General features: G+C 45.3%; 1 protein-coding gene and 1 long non-coding RNA gene across 2 annotated transcripts; one reads left to right on the plus strand and one right to left on the minus strand.

Moving 5' to 3' along the window:
- Positions 1-76: 76 nt before the first annotated feature.
- LOC118303561 lies at positions 77-16,611 on the plus strand. Its single transcript, XR_007030926.1, has 6 exons — positions 77-191; positions 302-444; positions 9,039-9,071; positions 10,787-10,944; positions 11,031-11,146; positions 12,749-16,611. It is a non-coding gene; the product is annotated as an uncharacterized LOC118303561 (long non-coding RNA).
- Positions 3,629-7,310, minus strand: pou3f1 (POU class 3 homeobox 1). The gene has a single exon (XM_035629590.2). The coding sequence runs from the start codon at positions 7,269-7,271 to the stop codon at positions 6,144-6,146; it is 1,128 nt and encodes a 375-aa protein (XP_035485483.1). The 5' UTR covers positions 7,272-7,310; the 3' UTR covers positions 3,629-6,143.
- Positions 16,612-17,380: the final 769 nt, after the last annotated feature.

Below are 17,380 nucleotides of genomic sequence, written 5' to 3' on the forward strand. Positions count from 1 at the left end.
CCTTGAGGTAGGGGAAGAGAAGGAATTTTTGATGAAAAACTGCATTATTCTGTCTCCTCCCCCCCCCCCCCAGTCCCCCCACCCCTCCTCCCTCTGCCACTCACTGTGGGAGTGGGGTATTTATTACATAAACGGTAAAAAAAAAAAAAAAAAAAAAAGAGGAGGAGAAGAGAACTCAGCCAGAGAAGGAGGTAAGTAATAGAGAGTAAGAAAGCTACAGGCTCTTTCACCTGTCAGGTTTAAAATGCTGTTTACACGGAGGAATGAGCATGCTTTTTTTGTTTTCCCCTCCCGCCTGCAGAGTATTGTGTTGTGCACCTGCACAGGACGTATATTGTACACACCTGCTCTGCAGCTTCACCAGCGCCAATCGGATTTCAGTATTGATCAGATGGAGCTTCACTATCCGCTGCCATGCTTCCTACCAGTGAATCTCCCTTGCAGGTGAAACCGCCTTTTGAGATTTCTACGGCTTCTTAACCTGGTGAAAATATGATCCGTCGCTTTCCCCACTACAATAATGATATTAATATTAAGCCTGGGGTTGTAATTTAATGAATGGCTTTTGGTCCAGCTGAATCTTCAGCTCTTTTCCAGAAATTAGGAGGTAGGATTTTAATTTCAGGGGTTACTGCTGATGATGTAAAGTGATGGACGACAACCAAGGGAAGCTTTCATAACCTAACAACCGCAAAACGTGTTCTCACAAACGGCCTATTGTTGGCCTACGCAGCCGTGATAAAAATGCATTATTGACATCAATACATTAACAATATACAAACCCTTTAAATGATGAGCCATTGGAAAGTAGTTCCCCTAAAAATCTATACGCTTCTCTGCCAATAAGTAGCTTGGCTCATACACGAGGCCAATGTGGAATCCCGAGAATCCCAACGAAGTACATTATTCAGCAGCTCCTATTATTTTCCATAATTGCCAGCATTGTGGCGGTGTTTGTAATGTCATTAATAACAGGCGTTGGCGTATAATGCGCTTAATGTTATTTATCTGTTGGCACATAGCTTGATGCTGCTAATCCTCATTCATTTGCTGTGGATCAATGCAAATCCGCTAGTGTGAGTGAAATCCCCCTCCCCCTGCCAGAGCCGACGGTTCCTAATGTATTTTCCCACCATTAACCAGCCATAATCCCTGCTAATCATCACTAATCCACATCTCCTGTGTGTGACGATACTTCCCTGATGAAGGGGGCATCAGTGTTCCACGAGCGCCCGGGCTGCGGCTCCTCTGCCAGTGCTGCCGAGGGCCCACTCGGTGCAGGGGAGCTGTCTGCGGAGAGGGGAAGAGGAGGAGAGGGTGAACCGTGGTGATTTGTGGGTCAAATAGCTGGGTTTTGCTGTTTAGCGATGAGTTCTCCTCATGTTTTATTGATTCCTCGGCATAATGGAGGTTGTGTCCCTCCATACGGATCGGAATAAAAATTGCATATCATCAAAAAATAACAGTTGGTGCCAGTCACCACAATCTCTCATGTCTGGTGGACTGTGGACTCCTTCTGTTTCACCATCTATGTCCACTCCGCGGGCCTCCGTGTTTCACACCGCATGTCACACTGGACCCTGTGAGGCACTCCGAGGTTCGAGAGATTATCTTAACACTGGGAGGTTTGGAAGTTTGATCCCTGGCTGAGTCACATTCAAAACTTTTGTTAAAAATGGGATTGGATGACAGCTACTTATACATCATTTCATTTATTTATTATTTAGCATCTTGATTGTCGACGTGGCAAAGAAAACACAACTTCTGTAAAGTTTCCAGTTGACTTTCGACGTAATTCGTCCTCATCCACACTCAAGCCAACTGTCTTAACATAACGTACGACATTGAAACAGAAGTACTACTACTCGCGATTAAGGTCCTTCGTACACACCCGTATGTAAACACAGTCAAAAAAATACGAAGAATCAATAATACATAATAAATGGAAACAAAACAGTGGTCAACAATGGTAACCCATGTGGGAACTGTGAGAGAGTATGGAACATGAATTAAATATATGAAATATAGGTTCCACTGTAACTTTAAGAACAAAAAGAGTTGTTTAAGAACAAAAAGAGTAAAAGTAGCTTTACTGATTTAGTAAAGCTACTTGTGACGCATGTTTGAACTGTCTGTGTTTGACACAAACATACACAATTAGTTGGAAAGACGTTGACTACGATGATGATTATATATATATATATATATATATATATATATATATATATATATATATATATATATATATTATATTATATTATATTATCGTTTCTTTTGTGGCCATAGCTCATTTCTGGTCAAACTTTGAGGTCGAGCTTCTGGTGTCGCAGACCCCAGGGTTCGCCAGCAGGGGGCGCCTGTGACTCGCTGTTCTCTGAGAATCGGTTCGCTGCCTCGCTTGGGCCTCCTCCTCCTCCTCCTCCTCCTCCTCCTCTTCCTCAGTTCGACCACCTCTGCCACTGCACAGACTCTTTTATTCTCGCTTGCATATTAGCAGCAGCACAAAAAGTCCGGAGCCCCCCCAAAAGATCCGTGTCCTCTACTGTATTTTTTCCAACGCGTTTAAAAAGGCTGCACACGAAATTTATCATTGAAATTCAACCGAAAATTACGCAAATTTGGAGGAGAAATATTCGTGCAGGATGTTTGTCGTCGCGTGGAATGATTTGTGAATTGCGTAGAAATAATTTCATTGCCAGCCAAACAAGTGTCTCACTTTGAGTTTTCCTCAGAAACCGAACTTCCAACTTTTTTAAAATACATATTATAGCGTATATTCATGTTTGACAACGGCGCTTCCGTTGAGAAAGTGGCGTGATGAAATATAGATGTGCATCTGATAACTATTTGAAATACTTGCTCATTGTAATTTAAGTAAAAGCGGACAAGTTAACGTTTCTTCGGCAAACCCAGACTTTGTGAGTATACACTTTCTCTGTCGCTATACATCTTTTTCTTTTATAATTTTTTCCCCCACAATGATTTTCACCCTTTACAAATAAAACCGAGGAGGTGGTGGTGAAAAGATGAAATAGGCCTATAGTGATGCTTCAATGAAATTGTCTTTGAAACCCAACTCTAGGCTGTATGACATGTAGATATAATTGTAGAAACAATAGTTACACACACAGACACTTACACAAACACACAACGCTTGTGGCATGTGCATAAACGAACGAGGCAAACAATAGCCCAACTTTAAAACTACATTAAATATAGTTATATATGATTTGGAGAAGCTGAACATAATATATGATATCAAAAATATGTCGCCTGTGAATTCAGGCCTGTCTCTCTTCCTGTTAAACTTCAGGGCCTGCAGTTCTTGTTTATCCTATATATATATATATATATATATTTCCTTTCGCTATCTTTAGAAAATATGCTGTTTTTTCGCCTACAGGTATATTTCTGTTTCACACCAAAGAATATTCATATTCTAATCGCTTAGAAGATGATGATGATGATGATGATGATGGTGAGGGTTTATATAAGGGAACCAGTTCAAATTTCCCTGTGATTGATTTAATGCGGCCTATTTAAGCAACTGTAAAACAGGCTGAATTAATCTCTTTCGTAACAATAATAATACAAATCATAGTAACCACTCAATGAAAAGACCAGAAAGTCGTATTCATATTGCACAATTTAATACTGCGATTACACAAAGATGTGGACAATGTCAGAGACTCTGTGTGTGTGTGTGTGTGTGTGTGTGTGTGTGTGTGTGTGTGAACTTGCCTGAGGTAAAATACTGTTGTCTCTCCCCTCGAGCAGCACGTGTACTGTACACATGTACTGTACACATGTACTGTACGCGGCTCCTGGTGTCTGTTACATAATGAGCCGCTCACCACCGAACACACCGTTCAACTTTATGATCATCTTCATCTTCATATCTTCATCTGCCCCGCGTGACGCCACAGCGGCGCGACGCACGAGCCCCGTTTGGATCTCAATGAAGACAAAAGACCGATTCTTGTATATAGGTTTTATGTAAGTAATAAAATATTACTATAACATAAATATAAATGTGACCTCGCAGTCTACATTTAGCAATCAACGTACAACCAATGTAGTAAACAAAAACAAAAACAAAAAATAAGAGAGAGAGAGAGAGAGAGAGAAACATACTGAAATCCACTGCAACGTAACCATTAACAGAGCTGAACAAAAAAAAGCTCCAAATACGTTTAAGAAATAAATATATATATATATTTATATATATAAATGGTCAGATTCATAAATGAAATCATATTAAAATATCTTCTTGGAATTAGTAAGTGTACAAAACTGCCCGGAAAGAAACGAAAACAAAACGATATCTCGGAAACAAGTACAAGTTTACATATTGGACATATTTACATATTGGAAATAATCCTGGCGACATTTTTCTCTAAAATCTTTTTTTCTTTCTTTTTTTTCTTCCTTTTTAATTATCATTGTTATTTTTTCTTGGAAAAAAAAAAAGTTTCCCCTCGTCTGTATTAAGTAGCACTGCTGTGGGCTCTTTTTGGACTGGTCCAACATTGAGAAATGACACACCACGCACGAGTGTTTGTCAGATTTCCTTTCAGGACAGAGAAAAATAAATATATCTAAAAGTGAAGTCCCTTCATCGCTTTTTCGCCTCGAGCGAGAATTAAATTCTTATTTCCGAATCCAGCGTTTTAATATAATACACATGGCTATACGGGACAAAAAAGAAGAAAAAAACGGTGTGGTTATAACCAGATTAAAACATATATTAAAAAACAATATTTTTTTTAAAAAAAAACACAGAGGAACAAAAAAAAATCATGTACAGGCGTGATATTCTGACATGGGGCACTGAAGTTACCTGAGTTATTATTACTTTTCATTTTCGTATTTTTCGACCAATCTCGCTGTGAAACGTTTGGATTCGAGCAGGGTGGGGGGCAGTGGGGACCTGTGAACATGGGGAGGGGACGTCGTGTGTGTGTGTTTTTTAAGCCTGTTGGGATCAGCTCCACTCTAACGCAACAAAATAATTGCAATAACAATATTAAACCAAAGAATAAGTGCTCCATGCAAAGAAAATTCATTCTTAAAAAACAAACAACAACGCCCAAAAGAAAACAAGAAATGCCTGTCCTTTTTTTTTCATTTAGCGTCTGGTGCTGTTTACAAATTTCGCCGTGGTCAGCTGCAAAGCTTTTAAATATCGTTTTTTTTTTTTTTTTAAGGCATGCAAGTCAGAACGTCAAGAACGTCCTGTTGCATTTGACTTTTTTTTCCCTCTGAAATGTGTCTTATACGTTAAGTGTGAGTGCTTTTCTTTTTTTCTTCTTCTTCGTCTGGTGCCATCATTTCTATCACTTCTCCACCATCGACTGCCACCGAGCAAACAGAAAAAAACCACACTCAGAGAGGCTGCTCCTGTCGAGTTACACAGCTTCTGTTGCAGATCATGACGGAAATAATAATAATAATAATAATAATAATAACAACAATAATAACAATAATAATAATAACAATAAGAGGAGTCTGCAGAAAGAGAGACACTCGAGTTAAAAAATATTTTCCAAACGAAAAACAAAGAAACCATCACACTCAATATAACAATGAAAGTATACACCAATATTCAGAAGTCTGGTTGATCAGTTTGAGCCTGAATGTCCATCCAGTGAAGGCGACTCGGCTCCGGTGTCGATCCTCGTCGTGAGCAGTTCGGGTTCGCACCAGGAGGAGACTGGCCTCAGTTGACACGTCCAATTCACTCCCCCCATTCCAAACAGCCATGGGATGTCAGATTTGACCCTATATGCAAGTCTCCTCCGGATCGTTTTGGTAAATAAAGATCTTTGTCTCACTTTTCACTTGCGCACGGAATCAGTCATAGCGAACTTTTTTTTTCTTTTTTTTCTTCTTTTGTCATTATTATGTTGTTTTTTTCTCTCTCAACATTTTCCCTCTTGTCACCTATTTGCTGGCCACGATGATTTCCGAATGCTAAGGGGCACAAAAAAGACCAAACTCATCGGTTCAACTTTGCCATGTCTCTTTTTTCTCTCTCTGGTAAACAAAAGCCAAACTTAAATAGTGTAAACTCCATTAGTCCCTTTTTCCACCTCTCTCTTTCCTATCCCCCGCGGAAACGCTCGGATTGTTCATGAAAACAGTCACTGCACAGGACTCTGTAGTGTGCGGTGTAGAGGAGGGGTCTCTGCTTGGGAATATACGTCCTCCATATTCGGGTGAGGGACCCCCACTGGTGTCATTCGTTTCTCTTTCTGTCTTCTGTTGCAAAACCAAACGCGGACCACCTCTTTCTCCAGCTGCAGAGTGCCGGCCAAAGAGGTGATCTCATGAGCAGATGGCTTTGGGCATTTTAAGAAATGATTCTCCAGCGCCCCTTTCACCCCCACTTCGATGGAGGTCCTCTTCTTTCGTTTCCTGCCCTGTGCGGCGATCTTGTCCAAATTGGTGGGACTGCCGGTGTTCGAGTCCGTCTCCTCCAGCCACTTGTTTAGGAGCGGCTTAAGTTTGCACATGTTCTTGAAGCTGAGCTGCAGCGCCTCGAACCTGCAGATAGTGGTCTGAGAAAAGACGTTTCCGTACAGGGTGCCCAAGGCCAAGCCCACGTCCGCCTGCGTAAAGCCCAGTTTGATCCGCCGCTGCTTGAACTGCTTGGCGAACTGCTCCAGGTCGTCGGAGCTGGGCGCGTCCTCGTCCGAGTGGTCCTGGTGGTGGCTGAACGCCTGCTGCGGGGACTCCATCTGGTTGTCGTGGCTGCCCGAGTCGTCGTGGAGCGGGTCGCGCATGCCGTGGTGCAGGGAGCCGGGCTGGGGGCTCAGCATCGCGTTGAGGTTCGTGTATCCGGGCTGCGAGTAGACCAGCGACTGGTGGCCGTTGGACGCCGGGGACAGCGGGGAGAGGTGGTGCGTCGTGCTCGGCGCCCACGAGCCGTGGTGGCTGCTCTGCGTCTGCTGGTGCACCAGGTGGGATCTGTGGTGGAAGCCGCTGCTCAGGTCCTCCCGGCTCGCCTGCACGCTGGCTTTGTGCTCCTGCTGCCCGATGTGGGTGCCGCTGGACCAGTCGGTGTTGGACGTGGGCAGCCACTGGTGGTGCGTCAGGCTCATCGGGTGTCCCGTGTTGGTCGCCGCGAGCCCCTGCAAGTATTCGTGGTGCATCATTTTCTGCACCTCTCTGTAGGTCGTCCCCTGGTGCATCCTGTCCGAATCCGGATGCATGAGCGGGTTGGACGGTAAGGAGTTATTCCTCGGAATATACTGAGCTGTTGTCGCCATGGCTCCTACTTCGAAAACTGACGCGCACTTCGGAGGTCTCCCGGCTTTAGAGCGAACGCGCAACAACCTGCGCTGGGAGGTCTTGGGGAAGCGCGAAGACACGCCCCCCCTCCGATTGTATTGGCTCCTCTCCGATCCAGGCCCACTGGGGACATGTTCAATAGGCGCAGGCTCTCAGAGCATGGCACAGCGCAGTTTTCGCACAGGATGAATAGAGCTCCGATCTTACATATGCTACAGAAGAAGGAGAAAAAAACCGAGAAAAAGAAACAAACATGTGTTCTATTTATTAAATGTCCCTTTGAGTTTTTAAAAGCAGCCCCTCTCATTTCGCATGCCTGCCTCTCATTGATAACTCGTGCGCACTGATAACCCCCTTTTTTTCTCCAATTCTCTCCCAGGGAAGGTGAGCTGCGCTGCAGCAGCGGGGTTTGATTAGGTTTCCCCGAGTTTGGATCGGTTGTTTTGCAAATAACCACGTGGGGGAGTACGGAGATCTCCTTCACCCCCCCCCCCCCCCCCCCGCCCCTCTCCAAACACACACACTCGCGCACACGTATAATAAACGCACGCCACGCCCGCGTGCACCTTCCATAATTGGTCACTGACGATTATGGCGCTCCTCATTTGAAACAGATTAGAAGGCGCGACGCTGCAGCTCCGCAGCCTCCCACTCGAAGGGAGAGGCGGCGCGCGAGTGACCGAGCCGCGTGACGCTCCATGTTCAAAGCCTCCGTGTGTGTCATTTATTTGCATTGTCTCGGATAATTTTGGATGTTCTGTGATCTCATCATCACCCCCCACTTAGTTATGATAGGCCGCGATACGCTCTCTTTCTCTACCCCCCCCCCCACACACACACACAGGCCCACACACACACACACACACACACACTTCTACATAGTGTATAGTTGACAGACACTAGACACAATGTTATTCACTTCCCACTATCTTGTGAACGCAAGGGTATAGACGTTATCGAGGTTTATAGTGCCACATCTGATAATAATCATTTAGCCCTGAATTTATCATAAAACAATCTAATTGAATTTCCACGTGACACTGTGTCCTCGCTGCTGCATGCAGTTGTGACTCCCCCCCCGCCCTCCAACTGCCTTGGATATTTGGATTTCATCGATTAGAATACAGGCTATATTTCTAAAATCATTTACCTCTGGAAGCATTTCAGCTTCAACTTGGAGGGAGGGAGAGAGAGAGAGAGAGACCCCGTGTCTCTTGCTCCATGGCTCCCTCCTCACCATACCTCTCTCCCGGTTGATCTGATTATTTTTCCCTTCACGTTTTGACCCAATAGCAAATTACCAATTCTATGAATTGCAAAGCAGCCTCAGAGACGCTGAGGGGTAGAGAGGAGAGAGAGAGAGAGAGAGAGAGAGAGAGAGAGGGAGGAGGGGGATGTGGGGGGGTGCGAAGATTGAAAGGGATCTTTGCAAACACAATCACGTTCTTAAATGGAAATGCGGGGCTTTAAACAAATCTTACATCTCTCCCGTTCCATTCGCCCAAAACTCTGCAATCAGGCACATGTTCCTCTCCTTCTAAAACAGTGGGGCGTGGGGGGGTTCGAGGGTTTTTTTTCTTCTCCCAGGCGCAACAGTCCCATTTGAATCATTTACCTGAAAGCATCGCTCTCCACGTTTTGTTTTTAATTTTTTTTTTAAATCTCTGCAGCGTGTTTGTTTGTTTGTTTGTTTGTTGTTTTGCTGTCATCTTTCAATGTGCGACTACTCTTTTTTTCATTTCCAGGACCCAACAACTCCGGGACTACGAGACTCAAAGGTGAGTGGTCTCCTTACTGTTGTGACCGCGTCCTTGTGTGTGTGTGTGTGGGTGTGGTGGTGGTGGTGGTGGTGGTGGTGGGGGGGGGTCACCGGTGCTCGTCATCATCTCTTGAAAGGCGTGGTTTTTAATCCACGCACCCTTTATTTGGGATGAGTATGTGTGTCTGTGTGTGTGTGCGTGTGTGTGTGTGTGGTGGTGGTGGGGGGGGGGGGGGGGGGGGGGGCAGTCCTAGCGAGTTGTCTGCGTGTTGTTAAACGGTATTTATTTATTTAAATGTCGATGAGACGACTTACAGTATATGACAGGGTTTTTGCATTCTGCATATATATATCCCCCCCCCCCCCCCCCCCCCCCCCCTCTTAATTCTTGAGATGAGATGTTGCCAGATTAAACAGTCAATTTTTTGGGGGAATTGAATTACAATGACATCACCTGACAGTTTGTTCTCGGCAACTACTGGGTGATAGAATAAGAGAAATTGTATGAAATCCCAGGCAGGACGCATCTCTCGCGCTCACAGTGGGAACTCCTGGAGCGACCCCACAGTCCCAGTGTCCCGCGCGACTCTCCCGCGTAATGAAGATGCCCTTCGCCATTCACTCCCTCGTCGTCGTCTCCCGTGTCTATAAAAAGCGGCGGTGACTCTGCCACACAGACCCGGTCTTGTGCCTTTTGCCCCGCCAGCGAATAAGGAGCTGCTGGAGAAAGAGCACAAAAAAAAAGAAAAGAAAAGAGAAAAGCTCCAGATGCTTCGACCCCCTTCTTCTTCTTTTTTTTCCTCTTCTCTCTTTCGCGCACACAAGAATATGGCCTTGTGTGCGCGGAGGTGCATTTTTGCCAGGCAGCGCTAGGTTTCCATGGTGCGCCCGATGAAAGAAATCACACAGAACTTGGCGGTGACGTGACGCGCCGCGCAAGGGGGGGGGGGGGGGGGGGGGGGGGGCGTCTGGAAGTGAAGCCGATATGACGGATTTATGAAACTGCAAGGGGCGCGCTGGGCATGAACCACAGAGACGGAGCGCGGAGGAAGTTGGGTGACCTCTCCTATACCAGGAAGAAGTGTCTTCTTTGTGTCACCCCGCGGAAAAACACAGTGCCCCGAATTAGTCTGCACTTTGTGTCACAATGTGAACATGCACATGGACGAGACATTATGAGACTATAATTTCATCTCGGACAGGGGCCCGCAGTAAACGTGATGCATTCGCTGACCAAACGTAATTTCCTCACTTCGTTTTTTTTGTTTTGTTTTTTTTTTACGATCTTTTACTAAGCGCAGTGAGTGAACTATTTTATTGGTTTAATATTAGAATGAGGGGGAGTCTTTTTCTCTCCCCCCACCCCCCCCAGTCAGTCACGTGATAATCTTTCCCCCCAAATCCACTTAATATGCAGCAGTTATTGTCAGGACGCAGCGCAACCGATAGGACCCCAGCGACCCCTCACTTCACCAAGTATCTGTACCTGCTGAGGAGCTTCTGCAGTGCTCTTCAAATAGATGCTGGAAAGAAAAAAAAACAAATGCAGAAAAGAAAGAAAAAAAAAGATTCATTGTGCTTTTAATCAGAATCGAATTTAAATTAAGCCACAGTCTCTATTTGAAAAAAAAATCCGATTTGAGTGCAGGTTATTTTTAGTCCTTATTCTAAGGCTTTATAAATATGCAAAGGTATAATTTTGAAATAATCTTTTTCATTTTTTTTTTATTTCAGTCCCATCTGAAAGTAACGCGCTCACGTCGTTGAAACGGCCTCGGCCTCTTAGTGGATGTCAAACACAAAGTCCTCCTCAATTCCAGGGGGAGCGCCCCGACCCGCCACAGGCTGCGATCGGATTTTAAAATTCATGCGAGGTGTCCTCCCAAACTACAGTGAGCAGAATAATATTCACCAACTCACTCAATCAGATAATTGTATTTGCGTTCCCACGTGTTTCTTTCTTTCTCATTTTTGACAGACACGCGTAATAGGCACTAAATATGCAACCGCTCAAGAAAAGAGGAAAGAAAAAAAGAAAAGAAAAGCTGTTTGCCCACATGCATTTTGAAGACCACGTCGTCCCGTGCTTTTCAGGTAACTTTTTCTTTTCTCCCTTCTCCTCCTTTCCTTTTTGGCTAATGAACTTGGGCTATTCTGCCAGCATCCCCAAGAGAATGCGGGGTGGTTGTAGCCTTTTGTGTGTGTGTGTGTGTGTGTGTGTGGTGGAGAGTGGGGGGGGGGGGTCTGTACTGTGGTAAAAGGTGCGACTTTCTTCCTCTATATCCCGGCTAATTAGGAGGGGTCTGAACGCGCCAGAATGAATATTCATGAACAAGGCACCGGGCGCCGCAATTAGTAGTGGAGAGAGTTCCCAACTTCAATCCCCCAAACAACGGGGCTCGCAGAGGAACGTGGCACCGGTCCCCGCAACCAACACTCCGTCAAGTGCCTCTGCTTGTGCTCAAGCACTCTTTGAACCCGAACATATACTCTCAATTCTTATCGGCCACTCTACTGCGCCCCCCCCCCCCTTGCCAACAGAAGTGATTTGTCCACTTCATGTGAATCTCCATGTTGGGAAATAACAGCCAGTCCAAATAGGGTTAGGCAGATACAATGTCAGGTTTTGAGGATCTTTGGATCTTAATGCCAAAAAATATATAAATGCACATGCTCCCATCGCCTAATGATGCACATCAGTGTAACAACACACAATTGCATGAGCGTCACACCTCACTATTCCAAATCCCTTTGCATTGCCACTGGCTTTTTTCTTCTTCTTTTTTTCCTGTGCACACATCTGCTCCCTGTCCTTTTGAAATCCTGCCTTCTACCTGTCTGGCTGGTCTTTGTGTCACGCCGGGCGTGAGCTCAGGCTGGCCGCCTGCCTTGTCCGTCCCACTGCCCGCCGAGGACCCACAATCCTCCGCTTTGAATTCAAGGTGATTCTTATCCCCGACCCCCTCCTCGCCCTGCGCCGTTTGCCTCCTGCCTCCATAAAGACGTGTTTATGTATGTATGTATGTGCAGAGGGGAACACGGGGAGGTTTTTCAAGGGTTGGGGGGGGGGGGGGGTGAGATAAGCAGAGGAATTCGAGGCCAGTGAATATGGATGGGGTCCCTGCTTTTACAGAGCACCGCTGATAGAGAGGTAAACAGCTCCTGGCCACAAGAAGCAAGGGGGCTGGTGGTGGTGGTGGGAGGGGGGGTTAGATTCATGCACTGGCATACATCTGAGGCCTAACTCCATATCCCCCTCTCTCTGTCATCCACTCACCATCTCCGGGAACTATCTGTCACTATTCCTCGTCCTTCGTTTGTTGTTATACTGTCGAAGGTTTTGCTCTCGGACAATCTGGCGGATTTGGGTGATGAGGTTCCATTATCAACACGGCGAGGGAGGCAGGTTTGCAAACCTGATTACAGGGCGCCAAAAGTTTTTGGTTTTCGATGCTCTCGATGCTGATGCTGCAATTTTTCATGGACAATGAAATCAGTGCAGGTTTCTGTAGGTAACAAGTGGCATTGTCTCTGTGCCAGAGCGTCATAACTGTCAGTATTATTGCCTCCCTCGATAATCTTATCTTCTCTTGTTAAGATGACGATCAGAACGGTAACATGATGATCCCAGACTTATGGCTCTCTCTCTCCCTCTTTTCCCTTCCTCCCTGTTCCTCTCTTCTCTCCTGCTGACAGATCCTCCGAGGCTGAGCGGCATTGCCAACAAGAAGGGACCTCGACCCCAACGGGACGCTGCAAGGGGCGAGTCCACATGTCTCACGCTCACTGTGACGATGCGTAAACGTGCAAACGTGTTGCCCGATATGAGAAGTCTGTTGTCCGTGTAGCTCAGCTCCGTTCCAGCATCTTCACCCTATTATTCTACGCACACTTCCTCCACTGGAAGTCGAAACGAACGAGTGTGGCTTCACGAGCGTGTGTGAGACTGAGAGAAACAAGCTGAGCGACTTGAGTGTGTATGATGTTACTGTTGCAGCTTCCCCTTTGGTGGTTTTGGAGTTTTATACTAAAGACTACGGTCACTTTTGGTTTAATTAAAGATTCTTTAAAAACAGTTTAATTCATGTAAGTTGACAATTTGGACAAAGCCATGCTGCGCTGCAGTTTGTTTCCCACATGCATTTCAAAGCTTTTGCAGATTTCCATCAGTTTAAAAGTAATTTGGGGGATTTTTATGATTTTATTGACACTATAAAACAAGGGGACAGGGATGAGATGGATAGAGTAAGATTTTCTTTTTTATGTGGCTACGTCGGAGTAGTTGTTTTGTGTCACAGGTACTGTAAGCCCTCCCAGGCCCTGACTTTTCTTAGGGGCAGGTGCTTAATTTTATCACACTTCATTGCTCTCTTGGCCACGACCCAACACAGCTTCTCTCTCTCTCTCTCACACACACACACACACACACACACACACGCGCGCACACTCCAGAGAACTTCAACACTAAGGCCCCACCGCAAAGTTATTAATGAGCTGTTTAATTTTAATTAGATAGTAATTCATGTTAATGCCTGCTTAATGGAGCCAAATAATTCCCCTCGGTCACTCGGGGTCTTTATGCTTCGTTTACCAGTCCCTGCAGTTATTCTCTGGCTTTTGTTTTTATATTACATTTCCAAGTCTTTTCTTTTCTTTTCCTTTTTTTTTCAAGCCCTGAGTGAATGATGAAACAGTAAAAACAGGAAAACATATGGGGTGAGTGAAGCATTCAAGTGTGTGTGTGTGTGTGTGTGTGTGTGTGTGTGTGTGTGTGTAAAAGAGTGTGTATCAGTGAGAGTGGGAGCTCGTATCCATATGTTTGCGTCCATGTTCCCCGTGCTTATGTTTCATTTTTGGTCAAGTGCTTGTTTAATCAAACGCGTTCGCGTCTATGAGTTTCCGTCTGTACGTGTGAGAAGTTGCACCACACACACAAAAACACACACACACACGTACACACACGTACACACACACGTACACACACATATTCTCCTAATGCACAGGCTACAACAGTAAATGCCTTAAGTCAGACCAAAGAAAAGGTCAAACTCAGTATTGAACACTAAGCAGGGTTAAACCCTCAGGTTGAGGTGCAGGCACCGAGACATTTGTAAGAGAGAGGTTGTGACCTTTATGTACAGGCCAGACCTCGTGTCACGTGTGCATCCACTGCGCTGTTGCTCACCTAGGGGAGGTAATTGTGCGAGACGCGAAGGACTGACCACACCAGAGTAGACCAGTGTGTGGGGTCAATCCCGTTGAGTCTGTCTCAGTTCTGTCTGGGTGCCTCGGCCCTAAGCTGAGTGGTTGAATTGAGTTAGTGGCTACAGACAGGCTTTTAATTGCTGATTGACCAGTCTGAGTGCTTCCTGGTCTGGGGGTCACCGCGGAGAGCAGGCGGGGAGGTCCCCAGGCCCCAGCGGCAATTTCAGCCACACACACACACTCACCCGAGTGCCACGGAGGGGCAGAGAGAGATGAAGAGTAGGATGGTAGTACAAGATACTTAGGACACGGCGAGGGGAGGGGATGGATAAGAACTGGGAGACTTTCAAAAGTTAGGAAAAATGTGTTGTTTGCTTTAATCCTCGTCTTTACGTGAAATTTGGTGTCGGGTCCACGGGGGCCTGTGCGATCCAAGCAAACACAGACGCACATCGCAGTGGCTGCGAGCGGAGCGGGCTTTGAGGTCCACGGATTAGCAAGTTCAATGTTTACTCCCCCACAAAAATCTCCGCTCCTTCATCTGTTTGACAATTACAAATTGACTTTGTACCCGCTCCATCCACTTCTCTGCCCCTTCACTCCTGCCTCCTTTATCCTCTCTTCTCTCCCTCCCCTCCCTTCAGCCCCTCGTTCCTCTTATTCTGCACGGGGCCCACAAAAGCCCACTCTGCTGTTTTAGCGGGTTAGCTCCTCACTCCTCCTCCTCCTCCTCCTCCTCCCGGCTCACAGCAGGTGCCCGTCCTCGGCTAACATTTGTTATCTCTAATCCTGCAGGTTCGGCGCACAAAAAGAGCGTAGTAAACTCTCTCTCAGACCTAATCCCACCACTCCTTCTTCTGATGGCGCTCGCCCTCGTCTCCTCTTTTCTCCCTTCACTATCTCTCTTTTAGGCTGTTGGAGGGGGGGAGACACTCCACTCCTCTGATTGCCACATAGCTTTTTATCACCATGGCCTTCAATTTGGGGGGCAGCTGTTGTGGGTGTGGGTGTGGGGGTGTCTCCCCCCCTCCTTCTTTAAATCTCAGATTCCAACTCTCTCTTCCCTTTCTCTCTCCCTCTGTCTCCTTTTTTTTTTGGCCCTCTCCTCCCTCACTCTCTGTATCATTTACAGTCATTTTCTGGCAATTAAAATGGAACACTGCTGCAGGATTTTCGCCTGCAGTGCAACACTACAGCGCTGATGAATAATTCTTCACCCTGCAAACGGGAAAAGCTTGCCTTTCTTTCATGTCGGCCCTTTGTTGATTTACCATTAAAACTTGCTGCACCGCGCTGCGAGTGGAGGGGCCGGCTCTGCGGGAACTGGCAAAAAGTAAAAAAAATGAGGATGAAGCAGATATGTGTACATATGCTTTAGGGTCATTTTATTCCTGGCCTAGGACGAGGGAGTCTGTGAGTCATATGTATATGAGTCGTATATATTTGTGTTTATGGTTCAGATTTATGGTGCCTAAGCCTCTTTATTTATGTCCACTGTCTCGTTCTGTACCACTTAGGTTTTATGTTAATTTTTCTTATCAACGGTTTTCATTATGGGGCTTAGCTGTATTGTGTGAGTGATTAGACGGTCATTCATCTCTGTTTCTCTTCCTCACACACACTGACACACACACACACACGCGCATACGCTCTCTCTCACTCTCTCTGTATCACACACAGGGCGAGTGGTGACTGATGTGTGGATGGAGTGTGCGGGGTGCTCCGGCTGCAGAGGCGGGGTGGTGTTGGCAGTATGTTAAATGATGTGGGACTCCGGGCCAACCCAGCCTTTGGCAGTTTTCTGTTGGCAACATCCTGGAGTGGTCTGCTCACTGCTCTGAGGATTTTAGTTCGATGAACTTTAGTGTATACTCCTAGAAAAACAAGCGAAAGTTTACATTTGCCGTGTTAATAGTAATATTAAAACATACAAGATAAAGCAGGGGAATGATCGATACTTCTCCACTTAAATTTGTGTACCTACTATATATCATGTACCTGATAAACCCTGCTGTAAATTTGCAGTATTTAAACTTGTTGCTTAAAGTATTAATGTTTACATCTCACTGGAAAGCTGGCATCACTGATTTATCTTTTCAAGCAATTCAAAGTTTACATTTTCCAAAAGGGGACCTTTTGTAAATATTAACATTCACAACACATTCAACATTTTTTTTCCAGACTGCTGAGATTGAACAATTTGCCTGAGCCAAGAGCCAAATGGTTAGGACACATGGGCACATACGCCTGGTTTTGTTTCCCGACAGGCCCGACTATAACATTCCCCTTCTCTCTCACCTTGTTTCCTGTCTCTCCTTCACTGTCTGTATGAAATAAAGGCAAAGACATAAAGTTTAAAATTGCCTGTTTTTGAAGGAAGTAGTTCCACGTGCTGTTATAACTGCAGAAACAAATCCTCTAAACTCTATAAAGGGATGTCAGTGTGGAGTTTTGGGTGAACGTCGTGTCAAAACAGTGTCAATATCTTAATCCTGTCACTACAGTTGCCAGATCAGCAAAGCGCTTACATTAGTCTGTGGTTTCATTTCCTTGTTCATTACTTCTTGGGGTGGGACAAGATCACAACATATGATTCTGATCACATACTAAATATTAACAAAAAAAAAGGCCAGAATCAGCAATATCCATATCAATACTCATGCTTTTTATTAACAACAGTATAGGCCATCATGTAGGAGAGATCGGAGTGTCATGATGTAAAGTGAAAGTATCGTTAATATTCCACATAATTCTCTGTTAATTTCTGAATCATGTGTAGAACCGCAAATTAATCGCTTGGTCATTCGGCCATAAAACTTGAGGAAAACTATAAAAAAAACTTAGTTTATAACCAAAGAGGACTGAGGAAACTAAATTTAAATAATCCACATTTGAGAATCTGTAATCAGGGTCTTGGAATTTAAATTGATTGATGATTGACTTATCATGTACTCACAACATGATATAAATATATAATAGGAAACTGATCATCTCCTCTTGGTACAGATCCATTCGACGCAAGTATTGATGCTCTGAAAGTGATTTTCAGTTATTGATTGGCCCACCTCTCTTTACAATCTGCAACCTGCAGACAGATGTTGGAGTGGGCGAGCTCCCTCTCCG

This window comes from Scophthalmus maximus, chromosome 1 (assembly GCF_022379125.1).
Source record: "Scophthalmus maximus strain ysfricsl-2021 chromosome 1, ASM2237912v1, whole genome shotgun sequence".
NCBI lineage: Eukaryota > Metazoa > Chordata > Actinopteri > Pleuronectiformes > Scophthalmidae > Scophthalmus > Scophthalmus maximus.

What these genes read in the sequence shown, in the direction of transcription:
- pou3f1 (XM_035629590.2), bottom strand. Translation starts at nt 7,271, where the DNA reads ATGGCGACAACAGCTCAGTATATTCCGAGGAATAACTCCTTACCGTCC.